The sequence below is a fragment of the Juglans microcarpa x Juglans regia genome, chromosome 7D, assembly GCF_004785595.1.
Source record: "Juglans microcarpa x Juglans regia isolate MS1-56 chromosome 7D, Jm3101_v1.0, whole genome shotgun sequence".
NCBI classification, from domain to species: Eukaryota; Viridiplantae; Streptophyta; class Magnoliopsida; order Fagales; family Juglandaceae; genus Juglans; species Juglans microcarpa x Juglans regia.
The window spans coordinates 11,481,368-11,495,105 of NC_054606.1; the positions used below are offsets into that span (position 1 = coordinate 11,481,368).

At 35.6% G+C, this 13,738-nt stretch overlaps 2 protein-coding genes across 3 annotated transcripts; both read left to right on the forward strand.

Annotated features, from left to right (window-relative positions):
• The first annotated feature begins 6,598 nt into the window (after positions 1-6,598).
• On the forward strand, positions 6,599-8,313 carry LOC121240012. Of its 2 annotated transcripts, XM_041137442.1 has the most exons (5): positions 6,599-6,641; positions 6,738-7,349; positions 7,447-7,529; positions 7,613-7,664; positions 7,936-8,270. In XM_041137442.1, the coding sequence occupies exons 2-5, from the start codon at positions 6,981-6,983 to the stop codon at positions 8,077-8,079; spliced, it is 648 nt and encodes a 215-aa protein (XP_040993376.1). In that variant the 5' UTR covers positions 6,599-6,641; positions 6,738-6,980; the 3' UTR covers positions 8,080-8,270. The 2 variants fall into 2 exon arrangements, with proteins under 2 accessions (XP_040993376.1, XP_040993377.1); XM_041137443.1 differs by lacking the exon at positions 7,613-7,664 and having other exon boundaries at positions 6,600-7,349; positions 7,936-8,313.
• A 2,367-nt stretch (positions 8,314-10,680) lies between these two features.
• LOC121238131 lies at positions 10,681-11,303 on the forward strand. The gene is made up of 2 exons (XM_041134974.1): positions 10,681-10,927; positions 11,052-11,303. Exons 1-2 carry the CDS (start codon positions 10,814-10,816, stop codon positions 11,301-11,303), a joined length of 366 nt encoding a protein of 121 aa, XP_040990908.1. The 5' UTR covers positions 10,681-10,813.
• Positions 11,304-13,738: the final 2,435 nt, after the last annotated feature.

Sequence of the window (13,738 nt, forward strand, 5' to 3'; positions counted from 1 at the left end):
CCCCTCAATGCAGTAGGTTTGGCCAGTCGACCTATGCTTCTTTGACTTTGTCTGGCTCAATGCAACCGGACTTGGATATAATTTGCATCGCACTATATTCAGCTTCTTTTTTTCTTTTTCTTTTTTTTTTAAATATAATATTAGCTGAGGTGGCACTGCCATGTCAGCCGGTTTCGTGCTGATTTCGCACCGACGGTTGTATATAGAAGAATTGATTAAATATACACTTGCGAGTAATAAAGAATCAAAGTTGCATATTAGAAATATAATACAAATGCAAGTGGTTAATGCAACACTTTGGACCCAAACCTATTAATTAGCTTGAGCTCTAAAATTGATTGTTGTCCCAATGTGTTATGTTGGATATAAACTAAATTGGGTCTAGCTCATTGGAAATTCATTATCTAGAATAAAGAAAGAGATAGGACAATGAAGAGATAAAATAAAGAAGAGATAAAAGACAAAAAAGATTGACCGTGATACAAAAATAGTGATCCATGAAAGTGACATAAGAAAAGTAGGATTCAGCTGCTCCAAAGAAGGAATGAGACATCTATAAAGGAAGGGATCTCTACAGATGATCTACACACCTCTTTACACACATATCTCCTCTAGAATTCTACAAATCTCACACATCTTCAATCTTCTTCAAATCCTATTTCCTCTATTGTATTGAGAGCTATGAGAGATTGTAAAATACCAAACATAGTAGATTTCTCCTCCAAACAACCTGTGGAAGTATACTTTTATGCCAAATTATGTAAATCTCTGTGTCTATCTCTTTATTATATTTTATATGCTTTATTTATTATTTATTTTATGGATGAGTATTTTGAGCACAATATCAACGCCCAAGCCATCATTGTGCATGGGCCATTCAACGATATCAGGGCTTCAGCCATACCGAAAAAATGCATCAACATCTTATATTACTTTCCTTATAAAGACCCCATTAACTAGCTGTTCAAACTTTGGTAGTAAACCAAAATTATAACCGAACCAATTCTTCTTCTTCATGATACTTTCACCACAATATAAATTATTTATTTTTGGACTAAAGTTTTCATCCCTTCAAATATCATTTTGAAGATTTTGATCCCAATACATCTTATTGGTTATGATAGTAGTTCTCCAATTCTTATTGCCTTAACTTCATTTACTCTATCTCCAGCTAGGCTTTTTTGGTGATCTATGATCTTCCGAGTGATCTTATTCACCGAGGGGTTTTGACGAGGAATGAAAACAAGGTGCACTACAAGAAATGTTGCTTTTTGCGGCCATTTTTATTTACGGCGGCTGTATTTTGGACGCAAATTGTAGTGTTTTCCTATTCCTTTTTATTGTCTCTGGCGATGTGGCAAACTGCAGCAAAAACCACCTTATTGCGGCTACAATTCATAGTTGCAAAAAAAATATGCTGCAATTGCCATTTATTTTTTGCTGGAGCTTTTGTGGCGATCAAAAGTCGCGGCGAAAGAATTTTGGAAACCAAAGTCGACGCAAGAAACCCCAACCACATTACATTCCTTTTTATCCCCAATCTACCCCAACCCCAATAGTACTCTCTCGCTCTCTCGTCTATGAAATTTTCCTCTCGCCGTGAAAAACACCATCAGCCTACTAGGGCGTCGTTACCTCCTCGCCGGTCAAAGTAAGTGTCTCTCTCTTCCTATTTATCAATCTGTCCGAGTCTCTCTGTTTCCCTCTCACGCTCACTCTTTGATCTCTGTAACTCTGCTCTAGAAAACTCTCTCTCTCCTCCGTCATTAGGCGGCGCCACCTTGTCCCTGCAATTGCTCCTGCTAGTTAGTGCGCGACACCTCCTTAATTTACTCGATCTCTATTTCAGTTAAAAGATCTCTGCTTCAATCTTTTTTCTTTGTTTCTTATCAATAAATTGCATCTTGATTTAGTTTAGTATAATCAACAAGGAAAATTCCATCTTATCAATAAATTCCATATAGATATAGTTTGATATAATGTTATCGTGCCAGGCAAATTCTAGTGGCTGAATTGGCTAAAAAGCTAATAAATTCCATATAGTCATCCTTTTGCAAAATTTCTGGGATAGCAATTTGAGTCTCCTAATCCCTATAGAAATATTATTGGGGTCTTTCAATAGGTTTCTCCTTCAATCCAGCAGCTACTTCCTGTGTTGTTTTGAACTTCCCCCTCTTTCTGCATTCAAAATTAGAATGGTTAATATATAGGTAGATATAATTAATTGTGGACGTGGATAAGTCTTATAAACCCAAAGTTGATTATGTTATTGTGCACTTTGTTGTGTTATTGTCCACATGGTAATTGATCAGTTATTCTCCACATGGAGAAGTCTATATATGTTGCATGTCCTGTCCACACACAATAAAGAGATATTGTCTCTCTTTTTTGGCGGTTGCACATGAAAGTGCAAAATAATTAGCACTTGTTCACACACTAATTTTGATCTCAAGTATAGATTAGACGAGAAATTTATTCATATGTATTGCAGTTCATATGAATGAATCATCTGTTGAAAATAAATAAATAGTCATATATGTTGTGATATGCCAATGCAGGAATACATATTGGCAACACTAGCTAGTAAAACTATGATTTTTGTGCCCCATCAAATTAAATTACTCCTTACTACGGATCTAATTTCTTTTTTGGGATTTGTCTTCCCACTCCATTTAAATATTTTACTTATGTAGTAAGAGTTCTATGCTGCTATGATAACCTATTTGGGGGGGTTTTGAACTCTGAGTACAAAGTATTTATTATTTTGTCAAGCCACACCAATATTGATTAATTCATTTAAATGAATTAGAGTTTAAGTTTTTTCTGCTGCAATTGCTATCCGGGTTTGGTTATCTTCTTTATTTGGCTAAGCTCCTTTTGTCATGATGAGTAGCACTCCTTACAATCATGGTTTATATGATTGTAAAGAGTTTTGAAATCATGGATATTTATCTTAGAAAGAAATCTAAGTAATTCATTACCTTAATAAGCTGAAGTTTTCTTCAACTAATGGTTGTTTTGTATGTTTTAAAACTTCATTATTCCAATGAATGGTGAGGTGAATAGAGTTTATTACAAATCTTGGTAGATGATTTTTGGTAGAGTTTGACCTATATCATAAACCTCCATGCATGATTAAGCTGAGTGGATGTTGTTATAAACTAGTGTATCATGGTTTATGCACTTGCTAAAACATAAATCACTGCTAATGACATCTAATGGTGTCTTTTAATGCATAGATTCATGTCTTTGAAGTTGGTGTGGAAGAATTGCCCTTAATACGGATACAATTCTATTAGTAATTCTTTTTGCAATATAAGCTAGTAAATCATATATATAATTTATATTTTGGTTCGGTGGATTAATAGAAATTTCAATTGTTCTCTGCTTATTCAATTCTTTGAGTGCAAATCCATCATTCAGGTTAGAGTTGAGCATTTTAGTATTTTCAGCGGAATATCATGCTATGCTCTAGCTGGAACACTTAAATTAGTCTTGCCAACTACGTACTCAACCTAAGCAACTAACTTGGTTCCTCGGGTTTATTATAAGAAGTCCTAAATTGTGGTCGTGGATAAGTCTTATATGTGGTGTTTCAAATGACGTCTAAACATTATCTTTTCTATTTTATTGTCCACATCATAATGTGACTATGGGCCCACTAAACCTTTCTTTATTGGGTCATTGAGGTTGATATATTGGTAATTAACCCTTATTTCACCACCTTTTACATCCATACACTTTTAGGCACACAAAATTATAAAAAACTTATGGTTTTCAATTGTTACTTATAATGAAGGTCTAATATGAAGAATGGTTGATGATATGTTTTTAAGACAATTGAATGGCCTTAAAAATGTCCATTTTTTTCATTGATAGACAAAAGTTGGATGTATATCACCGATAGATTTAGATCAAGCGAATATGCGAAAGGAGTTTCAGAATTCATCTCTTTGGCGCAAGTCCATGTAGTTGGCCATTACCAAGTACGTTGTCCATGTAAATGCTGCTCAAATAATTTCTTCCTACCCATAATCGAGGTAGAAAGGCATTTGTTCATTACAGGCATTGATTCAAACTACACAACATGGATATTTCATGGCGAAGAGGAAGTTTTATTTTCTAGTGATGATGATAATAGGCAAGATGCCGAACATGGTGATGAATTCATTATGATATTGATGTCATGTTAGACGACATCCGAGCTGGTTCACATTTTGATCTTCATTCAACCGACTCATTCAATGTTAACTCCTCCACATTGGTCGACACTCAGTCAACCTTGTCATTTGAGCAGCTTTTTGGAGGATGCTCGTCGTCCTCTTTATGAAAATTGTAAGAAGTATTCAAATCTTTCTTATACTGTTAAGTTGTTGCACATAAAAACAATTGGCGGTTGGAGTGTGAAGTCCTTCGATATGCTTCTTCATCTACTAAAGTCAGCTTTTTCCAATGCTCTCTTACCCAACTCATATTAGGAGTCGCGAAACTTGGAGCGGGGCCTAGGCTTTAATTACACCAAAATACATGCTTGTAAGAATGACTGCATATTTTTTTAGAAGGAAAATGAAGATAAAGATGAGTGCTCCAAATGTAAGGTCTCACGTTGGATAGACGATTGAAGTAAGAAAAAACGAATTCCTCAAAAGTACCATATTTCCCATTGAAGCCAAGGTTACAACGATTGTTTATGTCACAAAAAAAGCAGTAGATATGAGATGGCATAAAGAAAAGTGCGTCAATTAAGACGATATTCTAAGGCATCCTGCCGACTTTGAGGAGTGGAAGACATTTGATAAAGAGCATGCTTGGTTTGCCTAAGATGCTTGAAAGGTTAGGCTTGGGTTAGCTAGCGATGGTTTCAACCCTTTTAACAATTTGAGTAAACCTTATAGCATCTGGCGAGTGATACTTGTCCCTTACAACTTGCCCCCGTGGTGTTGTATGAAAGATCCATTCTTCATCACTTCACTTCTTATTCCTAGACCAAGATCACCTGGAAATGAAATCGATGTGTATCTGCAGCTGCTAATTGATGATCTCGTGGATCTATGGGATAATGGTGTATATGCATATGATGCAGTGGTAGGCCTTACATTCTGATTGCATGCAGCTTTATTATGGACAATCCATGATTTTCCCGCATATGGAAACCTCCCCGAATGGAGCACTAAAGGAAAAATGATATGTTCAACATGCAATCAACAAACTGATTTTATGTGGTTGACATATAGTCGAAAACATTGTTATATGAGTCATCGTCGATTCTTGCCACTTGCCCATATTTGGAGAAAGAAAAAGAGTATTTTTAATGGCAATGAAGACCATCGGTCCGGACCTATACCATTGTCGGGAAAAAAGATACTCAATCAACTGCAGAATATTCCAAATGAAACGTTTGGTAAAGCTACCAAGAAAAGAAAGCGCACCACTGAGGAGCTAAATTGGACAAAAAGAAGTATCTTCTTTTAATTGCCATATTGGTCCATTCTAAAGATTAGACATAATCTTGATGTGATGCACATTGAGAAGAACATATGTGACAATATCTTAGAAACTTTGATGAACATTCAAGGAAAAACCAAGGATCATCCTAATGCACGTCGTGACCCTTCCAACCTAAGGATAAGGAAGGAGTTAAAACTTAGACATGATGGAGATAAGCTTACCATGGCACCTGTTTGTTTTACTTTGCATGGAGCTGAGAGGTTAAGCTTCTGCAAGTGGTTGAATGATGTGAAATTTCCCGATGGCTTTGCTTCTAATATATCTCGATGTGTTAGCCTTCCTTATTGCAAGATTTCGGGAATGAAATCTCATGATTGTCATATCTTCATGCAAAGACTACTTCCTGTAGCTATTGCAAAATACTTACAACACGATGTTAGATTGGCACTTACTGAGCTCAATACATCTTTTAATAAATTGTGCACTAGAACATGTAAGCTTGATGTCTTGGAGCGACTTCAAGCTGATATCACCCTAATTCTGTGCAAACTTGAGATGGTATTCCCACCCATTTTTTCGATATAATGGTCCACTTAGCCTATCATTTGCCACGTGAGGCCATGCTTGCTGGGCCGGTACAATATAGGTGAATGTATCCTTTTGAGAGGTACCTTGGTAAATTCAAGAGGTATGTTAAAACTAAGGCGCGCCCAGAAGGTTCAATAGCAGAAGCTTATATCCATGTTGAATGCCTGAATTTTTGCTCCATGTACCTTCATGAAGTTGAGACCAGGTTCAATCCATAAGAAAGAAATGTTGATGATGGAGGGACTAATGTACAAGATGGACTATATGTGTTCCAACAAAAGGTGCGACCGATGGGTATGGCAACACGTCATCAACTAGATGATAACCTTTTCAAGACAGCCAAGTGGTATGTGCTTAATAACAGCCTAGAATTTGAAGAATACCTCAAGTAAGTATATATGATAATGTTGTTGTGTAGGTCTTTAAATTATGATTCTTCTAACATTTTACGATTTTTTTTTTTTGTTTTTTTTTTTTGTTTTGCTATATATACTCACCCATTCTAAGTACTTTATAGTGAGCACTACAACAAAGTGAAGGAAGTCCACACAAATAACGTCGATCGTTGCCATACAGTTGAATTCCCAACTTGCTTCAAGTCCAAAGTATGTACATACAACAATACACTTGTTCCCATCAGATTTTTACACTTATTGGTTTTTTGCAAACCTTAATGCTTCTCCCTCTTTCCACTTGCGCAGATCCAAGGTCTGCATAAAAATAATCCCAGTGAAGTGTCTGAAGATATATATGCACTAGCGTGTGGTCTTGAACCTTGGGTTGTGTCATACTCTACTTGCATCATGAATGGCATAAGATTTCATACGAGAAACTGTGAATAACTCTGTCGTACTCAAAATTCTGGTGTTTTGGTTAGTGGTGAACACCAATCAGAAAGTGTCGAGTTTTATGGTGTTGTAAAAGACATTTTGGCATTACAGTATATGGGATGGCATCATGTCTACTTAATTGAGTGCCAATGGTTTGACATTGCTGATCCCATACGAGGGATACGTGTGGGTGAGCATGTTATGAGTGTTAATATGTCGAGATCACGGTACAAGGACGAGCCTTTTGTTTTGGCATGCCAAGCTTCACATGTGTTTTACCTACAAAATACAGGCTTGGGTAGTAGTTGGTATGCGGTGCAGAAGGTGAGAAACAAAAATGTTTATGACGTTCCATCGAACCCATTAATAGAAGATTATGAATCTGATTCCAGAGACGTTGATGTTTACCAAGAGGAAAATGACGGAGATGCTTATATACCAGTCCAAGTCGATGACGATGGACTAGTTAGTCCATTGCACAGGATTGATGTAGACCCAACACATATGGATGCGTCCTCACTAATTGCCCACGCGCATCGCAGCAGCCAAGAAATACCTTTTATCAATGATGATGAAGAGAAGATATGTTCGGATGACAGTTCCAACTCTCTTGGCAGCACAAGTGAAGATCTCTCCACTGATGATGAAACAGACTCGAATTAGGTAATAACTGAAATATTCTGAGTTATATACACTTGCTACATGTACATATTGCGTTAATTATTGTATTGAAATTATGGTTGCAGGATTAGCAGCATATCAAAGAGTCCCTTTAGTTTGCACTTCTTAAATATATTGGTAAGTATGATCTTCGAAAGGTGTTGGAATTTGTAATAATTTTTTTTATGGGTTGTCATATAAGTACTGGTATGGTTTAAATATTCTGTACAAAGGGCAACATGCAAAAAAAATGCGTGATCTTCTAGGGGAAAAGATTGCTCTCCCTCGCTACTTCATCTAGTATAGATTTTCAATACCAATATTATTTCAATTTCTATTTTGCTGTATGGGTTTTCTAATAACCATTTGAATGTTTGTTGTCCTCGAAACACTACAAATTTTTATATAGGTGTGGGGAAGAAACTTGGATGAGCTGGATGACCACTACATATGTTTGTTGTCCTTTGTTTTTGCGTCTGACCTAGATGAGCTGAAAGGCTTGAAGAAGTCTGAAGTAGCTAATGTTGAAGGAGATGAAGTAGCTAATGTCTGAAGTAGTTAGCTACTGGAGGAGATGATTGAAGAAGTCTGAAGTAGCTAATGTAGTCAAAGTCTAGTACTACATACAGTGATCCTGTATTGTAAAATTAATGATGATGGATGACTTGTGACTGTAATATTTTTTGGAATGATTAAATGACTGTAATGAAGAAGTTTGTACTACATGAAGTGATCCTGGTTTAATGACTGTAATATTTTCTGAAATGATTAAATTTTATGAAGATTGTGACATTTGGTCTGATAGGGTGAAATATTGAATTACTTGTCCCGTTATCCACAAAATTCTGTACAAATCTTGGGGATGATAATCACAGGTGTTAGTGTTGACTCTCTTGTCACCAAAAAATCTATGTTGAATGATGGAGGTGTTGTTAATATAAATGGTGAAACATTTTATTGATATTTTCGAGTTTTATCATAATCCTCGGTTATGATTTTTGGAACCAACATTCTATAAACAACATCCATCAAATCTTCATCTAGAGATTGAATTGAAGAATCAAACCAAGGAATACTTCAACTAATAATTAATGGATGCTATTAAGAACTTTTCTCTATTAGAGGATTATAATTTGGTAATATAATCATCCCCAAGAAATGTATTTTACCTCATACGTTGTTGACTGTACAATAACTAGAGAAGACGATGCTATAGCTCGCTTGATTTGTGTTATTAGTAGACCATTTGCAAGAGCACGATATTCTTTTTTTTTTCTTTTTTTTTATACATTTGAATGATTCTATTTCCTCAACCAAACATCCAAACATCAATTTTAATTATTGCCATCATCGACTTATTCAAACAGTTCAATCACAAAGATAATGGTGATTGAAGTTGGTATTATAGACATTGATGTATAAATGAAATTCAATTACTTAACGTATTAAATATATTGACTTCATCTAGTATGGTTTCAGAGCAATATATGGTTCACTAATAATTAGTAGATGCTATTAAGAACCTTTTTCTATTAGAGGATTATAAATTGGTAATATAATCATCCCCAAGAAATGTATTTTACCTCATATGTTGTTGAGTGTATAATAACTAGAGTAGACAATGCTATAGCTCTCTTGATTTTTGTTATAAGTAGACCATTTGCAAGAACACCATATTCAATTTTTTTTATTTTTAATTTTTTTTACGATTCTATTTCCTCAACCAAACATCAATTTTAATTATTCTCGTCATCAACTTATGCAAACAGTTCAATCACAAAGATAATGGTGATTGAAGTTGGTATAGACCTTGATGTATAAATGAAATTCAATAACTTAACGTATTAAATATATTGACTTCATCTAATATGGTTTCAGAGCACTCTATGGTTCATTAATAACTATATAATAAATATATACGCTAGGTATGAAAATAATAAACCCGGCCAATGACGGAGTATTCAATATTCTAATATATGAGTGGTGCTACTCCGACAAAAGAAATTCACAGAAAAATCTACCGATAGTGTAATTTTATTGTTGTTTAATCTAATTTTTCCCTTTTTATTCAAACATTCTTTAAAAACTTTGTAAACATTTTTAAAAAATGAAAATAAATCACAAACTCAGTGAGCTACACTCTTTCATTTATCCTATAATATATATTGAAAATGTCTATGAGTGACAAATGTAAATTTAATTTCTTATTAATTTCAGGAAGCTACACTTAGAAAGGAAATAAAAGAGTGACTTCTCATTGGCGGGAGCTGAAATGTAGTGCGCACGACGATGAAATCTAGTGCACGCCAAGTTGAGGAAATTGAAGGGCAAAGAGTGACTTCCCTATCTGCATACAGCATGCATCAACATGAATCATGTACCTCTAATCTTGTCACTTCTATACGAACAAGGCAAGGTAGGGTCCCCTTCTTCCAATCTTCCAATCTCCTCACTTTCAACCCCATGGTCTCGCGCTCCTACATGTTAATCACTAGATGACTTTCCTACATATAGCCCAGTGATGAAGTACAAGGGATAGTAGAGGATTATAAGCATTGAGGTAGACAAATTTTGGGTATGTTTTAGAGCCCAAACAGAGGGCTACTGGGTATGCTTCAGCAGCCACGACACATTGCAAAACAATGCAATGAGGTAGAATAGGACTGATAAGTGAATTGTTTGCCATTGATACTCCAAAGCTGCATAATCTTGTTTTCTTGTGTGCGGTAAAAAATCTTTGTCATTTTAGAAATGTCACAAGTGTAAATTTTGTCGTGATGCCTAACATCAGTTCAAGTATGCAGGATATGACTTTAACTAAAAAAGGGAGAGGTAGACCCCGAGGTGGAAGATCATGTGGTCAAGATAGATCGTTATGCAGAACAGAACCTAAAAACACAACGCCAATTTCTACATTCAACCTTAGAGGCGATATGTTAGGTGGCTCGGATGACTCAACCAAGCCACCTGATGTTGTGCCAATGACACAATTTCCTAATGCCGAGCTCTATTCTTCAATTAGCAGAAATGATATTGGTAAAATACATAGGCCATGTCATGTTAATTAATATAGATAGTAGGGTATTTTAAATTATATGTATTGTGAACTTAATAGATGTTATTGTTAATGATAAAGTGATATTTGTTATTCCTATATGTTCAGAAGTACCTATGCGGAAATGTGTGCGCGGACCATCTAAGTGCACAGAATTTGATAAAATCTGAAAATATGGAAAAATATCTTTGAAAATAAAGGATGGGAGACAGTCCCTTGTTGTGAGAACACTATGTTGTATACAACAAGGGTTGCTTGGATACTAAAGCACCATAGCGACCTTAGTCACGCTACTTGGCACGATGTACCAACCAATGAGAAGGATGAACTGGTAGCTCGTGTTCAGGTATCATCTGAAATTTTACACAATTGAACTCTAGAGATTGGGTTTCCAATAATCTCCACCATGATAAAATGCTAAGTTAGTGTGTCTACTTTATTGAATATAATGGTTTCTTGGTGATGTTTAGGCTGATTTCATCCTAGACTGGACAAAGAAAAATCATCAACTAATGGTAATGAAGACATTTCTGAAGAGATTCAATGCAATACGGTATGAGCTGCATAAGATTTACAAGACATTCGAGAATGCCGAAGAAGCACTGGCGAATAGGCCATCGTGGGTGAACCCAGATGATTGGGTGAAGTTATGTGGGAGATGGTCAAGCGAGGAGTTTAAGGTAAGGAGAGTCTTACATTGTTTGACATGCTTCTTCAATTGATGTTATTTCACGTGCTGGTCATAATAATTTTATTGTCATGATCGCCTCTAATTCCTATGCATGATGGAAAATCTAGTAATGGGTTCTCCTAATATGAGTTTCAGAGGCTATCCGAGCGGAATAAATGTAGTAATAGGGAGAAGCAAAAAATGAATCATATTGCTGGAAGAACCTCACTTGTGCGCCTAATGGAACTAAGGGTAAATCTAAATTCCCTTTGGTTGGTAGATACTTATTACATACATAAATGTTTAATTTTTTTTTTTTTTTTTGTGTAAGTTCTAGTTTGCTTACACAGAAGTTTTTCCCAATTTATTTGCAGTCTGATACTGATAGTCATTTAGTTGATTTCTTTAAAGACGTGCGGTGGTCAAAGAAAAAGGAAAAATTTGTTACTCTCTTGACTGAAGAGAATTACGTTAGTGGTATTTTTATAACATTTAAATGTATTGAAGAGATTCTCAATACCACTTCATCTAGTATTGAAATGTATCTTCATCTAGGATGGATTCATTTAGCTCTTTATTGATGTCAATAATCTCTCGCTGTCTTTCTTTCTGTATAGAATGAGATGGCCAGAAAGTTGGCTGAGCTAGAGCCTGAGAAGCGCACTAAAGAGGCTGCAGCAGCAATATTCAAAGAGGTTTTGGGCCACAGGTCAGGGTATGAGAGGGGGTTAGGAGAGATGGTTATTCCCGACTCATCTAGAGACTGCAATGATGAAGTTATTACAGAACTCACAGCAGCTGCAGCAAGGCATCAGGAAGATGCAGCAAGGCATGAGAAAGATGTAGCAAGGCATGAGAAAGATGCTCAATATTACAAGAGCCAATTAGATGAACTAAGGGGGGACATAAGGGTACTCTTGGAGCGGCAATGCGAATATGATAAGCTGATGACTACATTAATATCTGAAAGACAGTCTCAAGGAGAGTCTCATAGAGAGACTCAAGGAGCTACATAACCTCTTGTCAAGAACCACAAGAGCCCATTTTTTGAATATTTTGGCATCAAAAAGTGATTAGGGCGATGACAAACCTTCCACAATTGTCTAACCTTTTGTTGATGTGTGATTTTTGTGGGGCTAGGTGCAACTTTTGGGAAAACTGTCAAGTTGAAGCTATGTAACTTCAAAGATAGTTGATGTGCAATGCCAATGTTATAAGCCAAAGATGGTATGCTCTATATAGGTAACTTTTCTTTCAACTGGGCATGTTTTTTACAATATATAGGCCAAGTTTAATTAATGTAGATATCACACATGTGGTATGGTGGTTCAATATTGGGGGAATGTTATGGAAATACAATATTGGGTAGAGCATCTAACTGATTGGGTTGCGAATTACTTGCAGGTATCATATCCCTTTTTCTCATGGTGGCATAACGTCTTAATCCAAATATTGCAACGAGTAAGTGGTGGGGAACCTAAAAACGTTAGGCCTTATAGCATTCAGAATGTTTATTGGTGGCCACTGCGGGAAGTATTTCTCATCCTTTTTTAGAAAGAATATAGGAAATCCCTTTAGTTGATCCTGTTACTTCAATCATCCTGAAAATGGATAAAGAAAGCACCCATTGTTAACTATCAAGGTGAGTCTTAATATTTCTTTGCAGATCAATTTTGGGCCTTCAAACCAAAGAGTAGAGTAGGTTTTTATTGTAATGAGATTGTCCAAAGTTGCAAAAAATGGCATGTCTTTTGATGAGTGTATGCAAACATATGTCCATTGCTTTCTTTTGAGTATTTTGTGAATCATTTTGATGTTCAAATTTCTTTTAAACTTTGAAGGTTGGAGTTTCAGGGCAATTGAATGTTTACTAGTTTGCTGGTTTGCTGCACTTACATTTTGATGTACACTATACATAAACTTCATATTGGTTTGGGAAAAGATTTAAATTTGTGGGCAAGTTGTATGGATAGTTAAATATTTACTTTCCTCACTTCATACACCAGTTTTATACAATAACAAGGTCATGCATTAATGGTTCATTTGAATATACACATGGTGGTTTGAGGCAAATGCTGGGAAGGATTGTTATATCGAAATGAACCATATAACGGTTTAAAGAACAACTCAAGTAATGTGTTTAGGCATGAATTAATTGATGTAATTAGTGGTTGGGTGTCAGCACTTCCTAGTTTTCAATCGAATAGATATATTAGATGAGTGTTGGAACTTATTGAACCAACTCAATACCAAAAACAAATTGCTGTGATTTTTAGGTTAAATCTTGGTTGCTAGTTTTCATGCACATGATAACCTTCTATATGATATAGAGATTAAAGTCTCTACACTGGCTAGTTTGGGAATGTTGATATATATCCATGAGTGTTTGTAGTAGATCATGAGACGTCTTAAAATTATTTCCATAATTCTGTAGTTTGGCTTGGAATTCTGATTTGTGTATTTTAGAATATGGTTGCACATTGATGA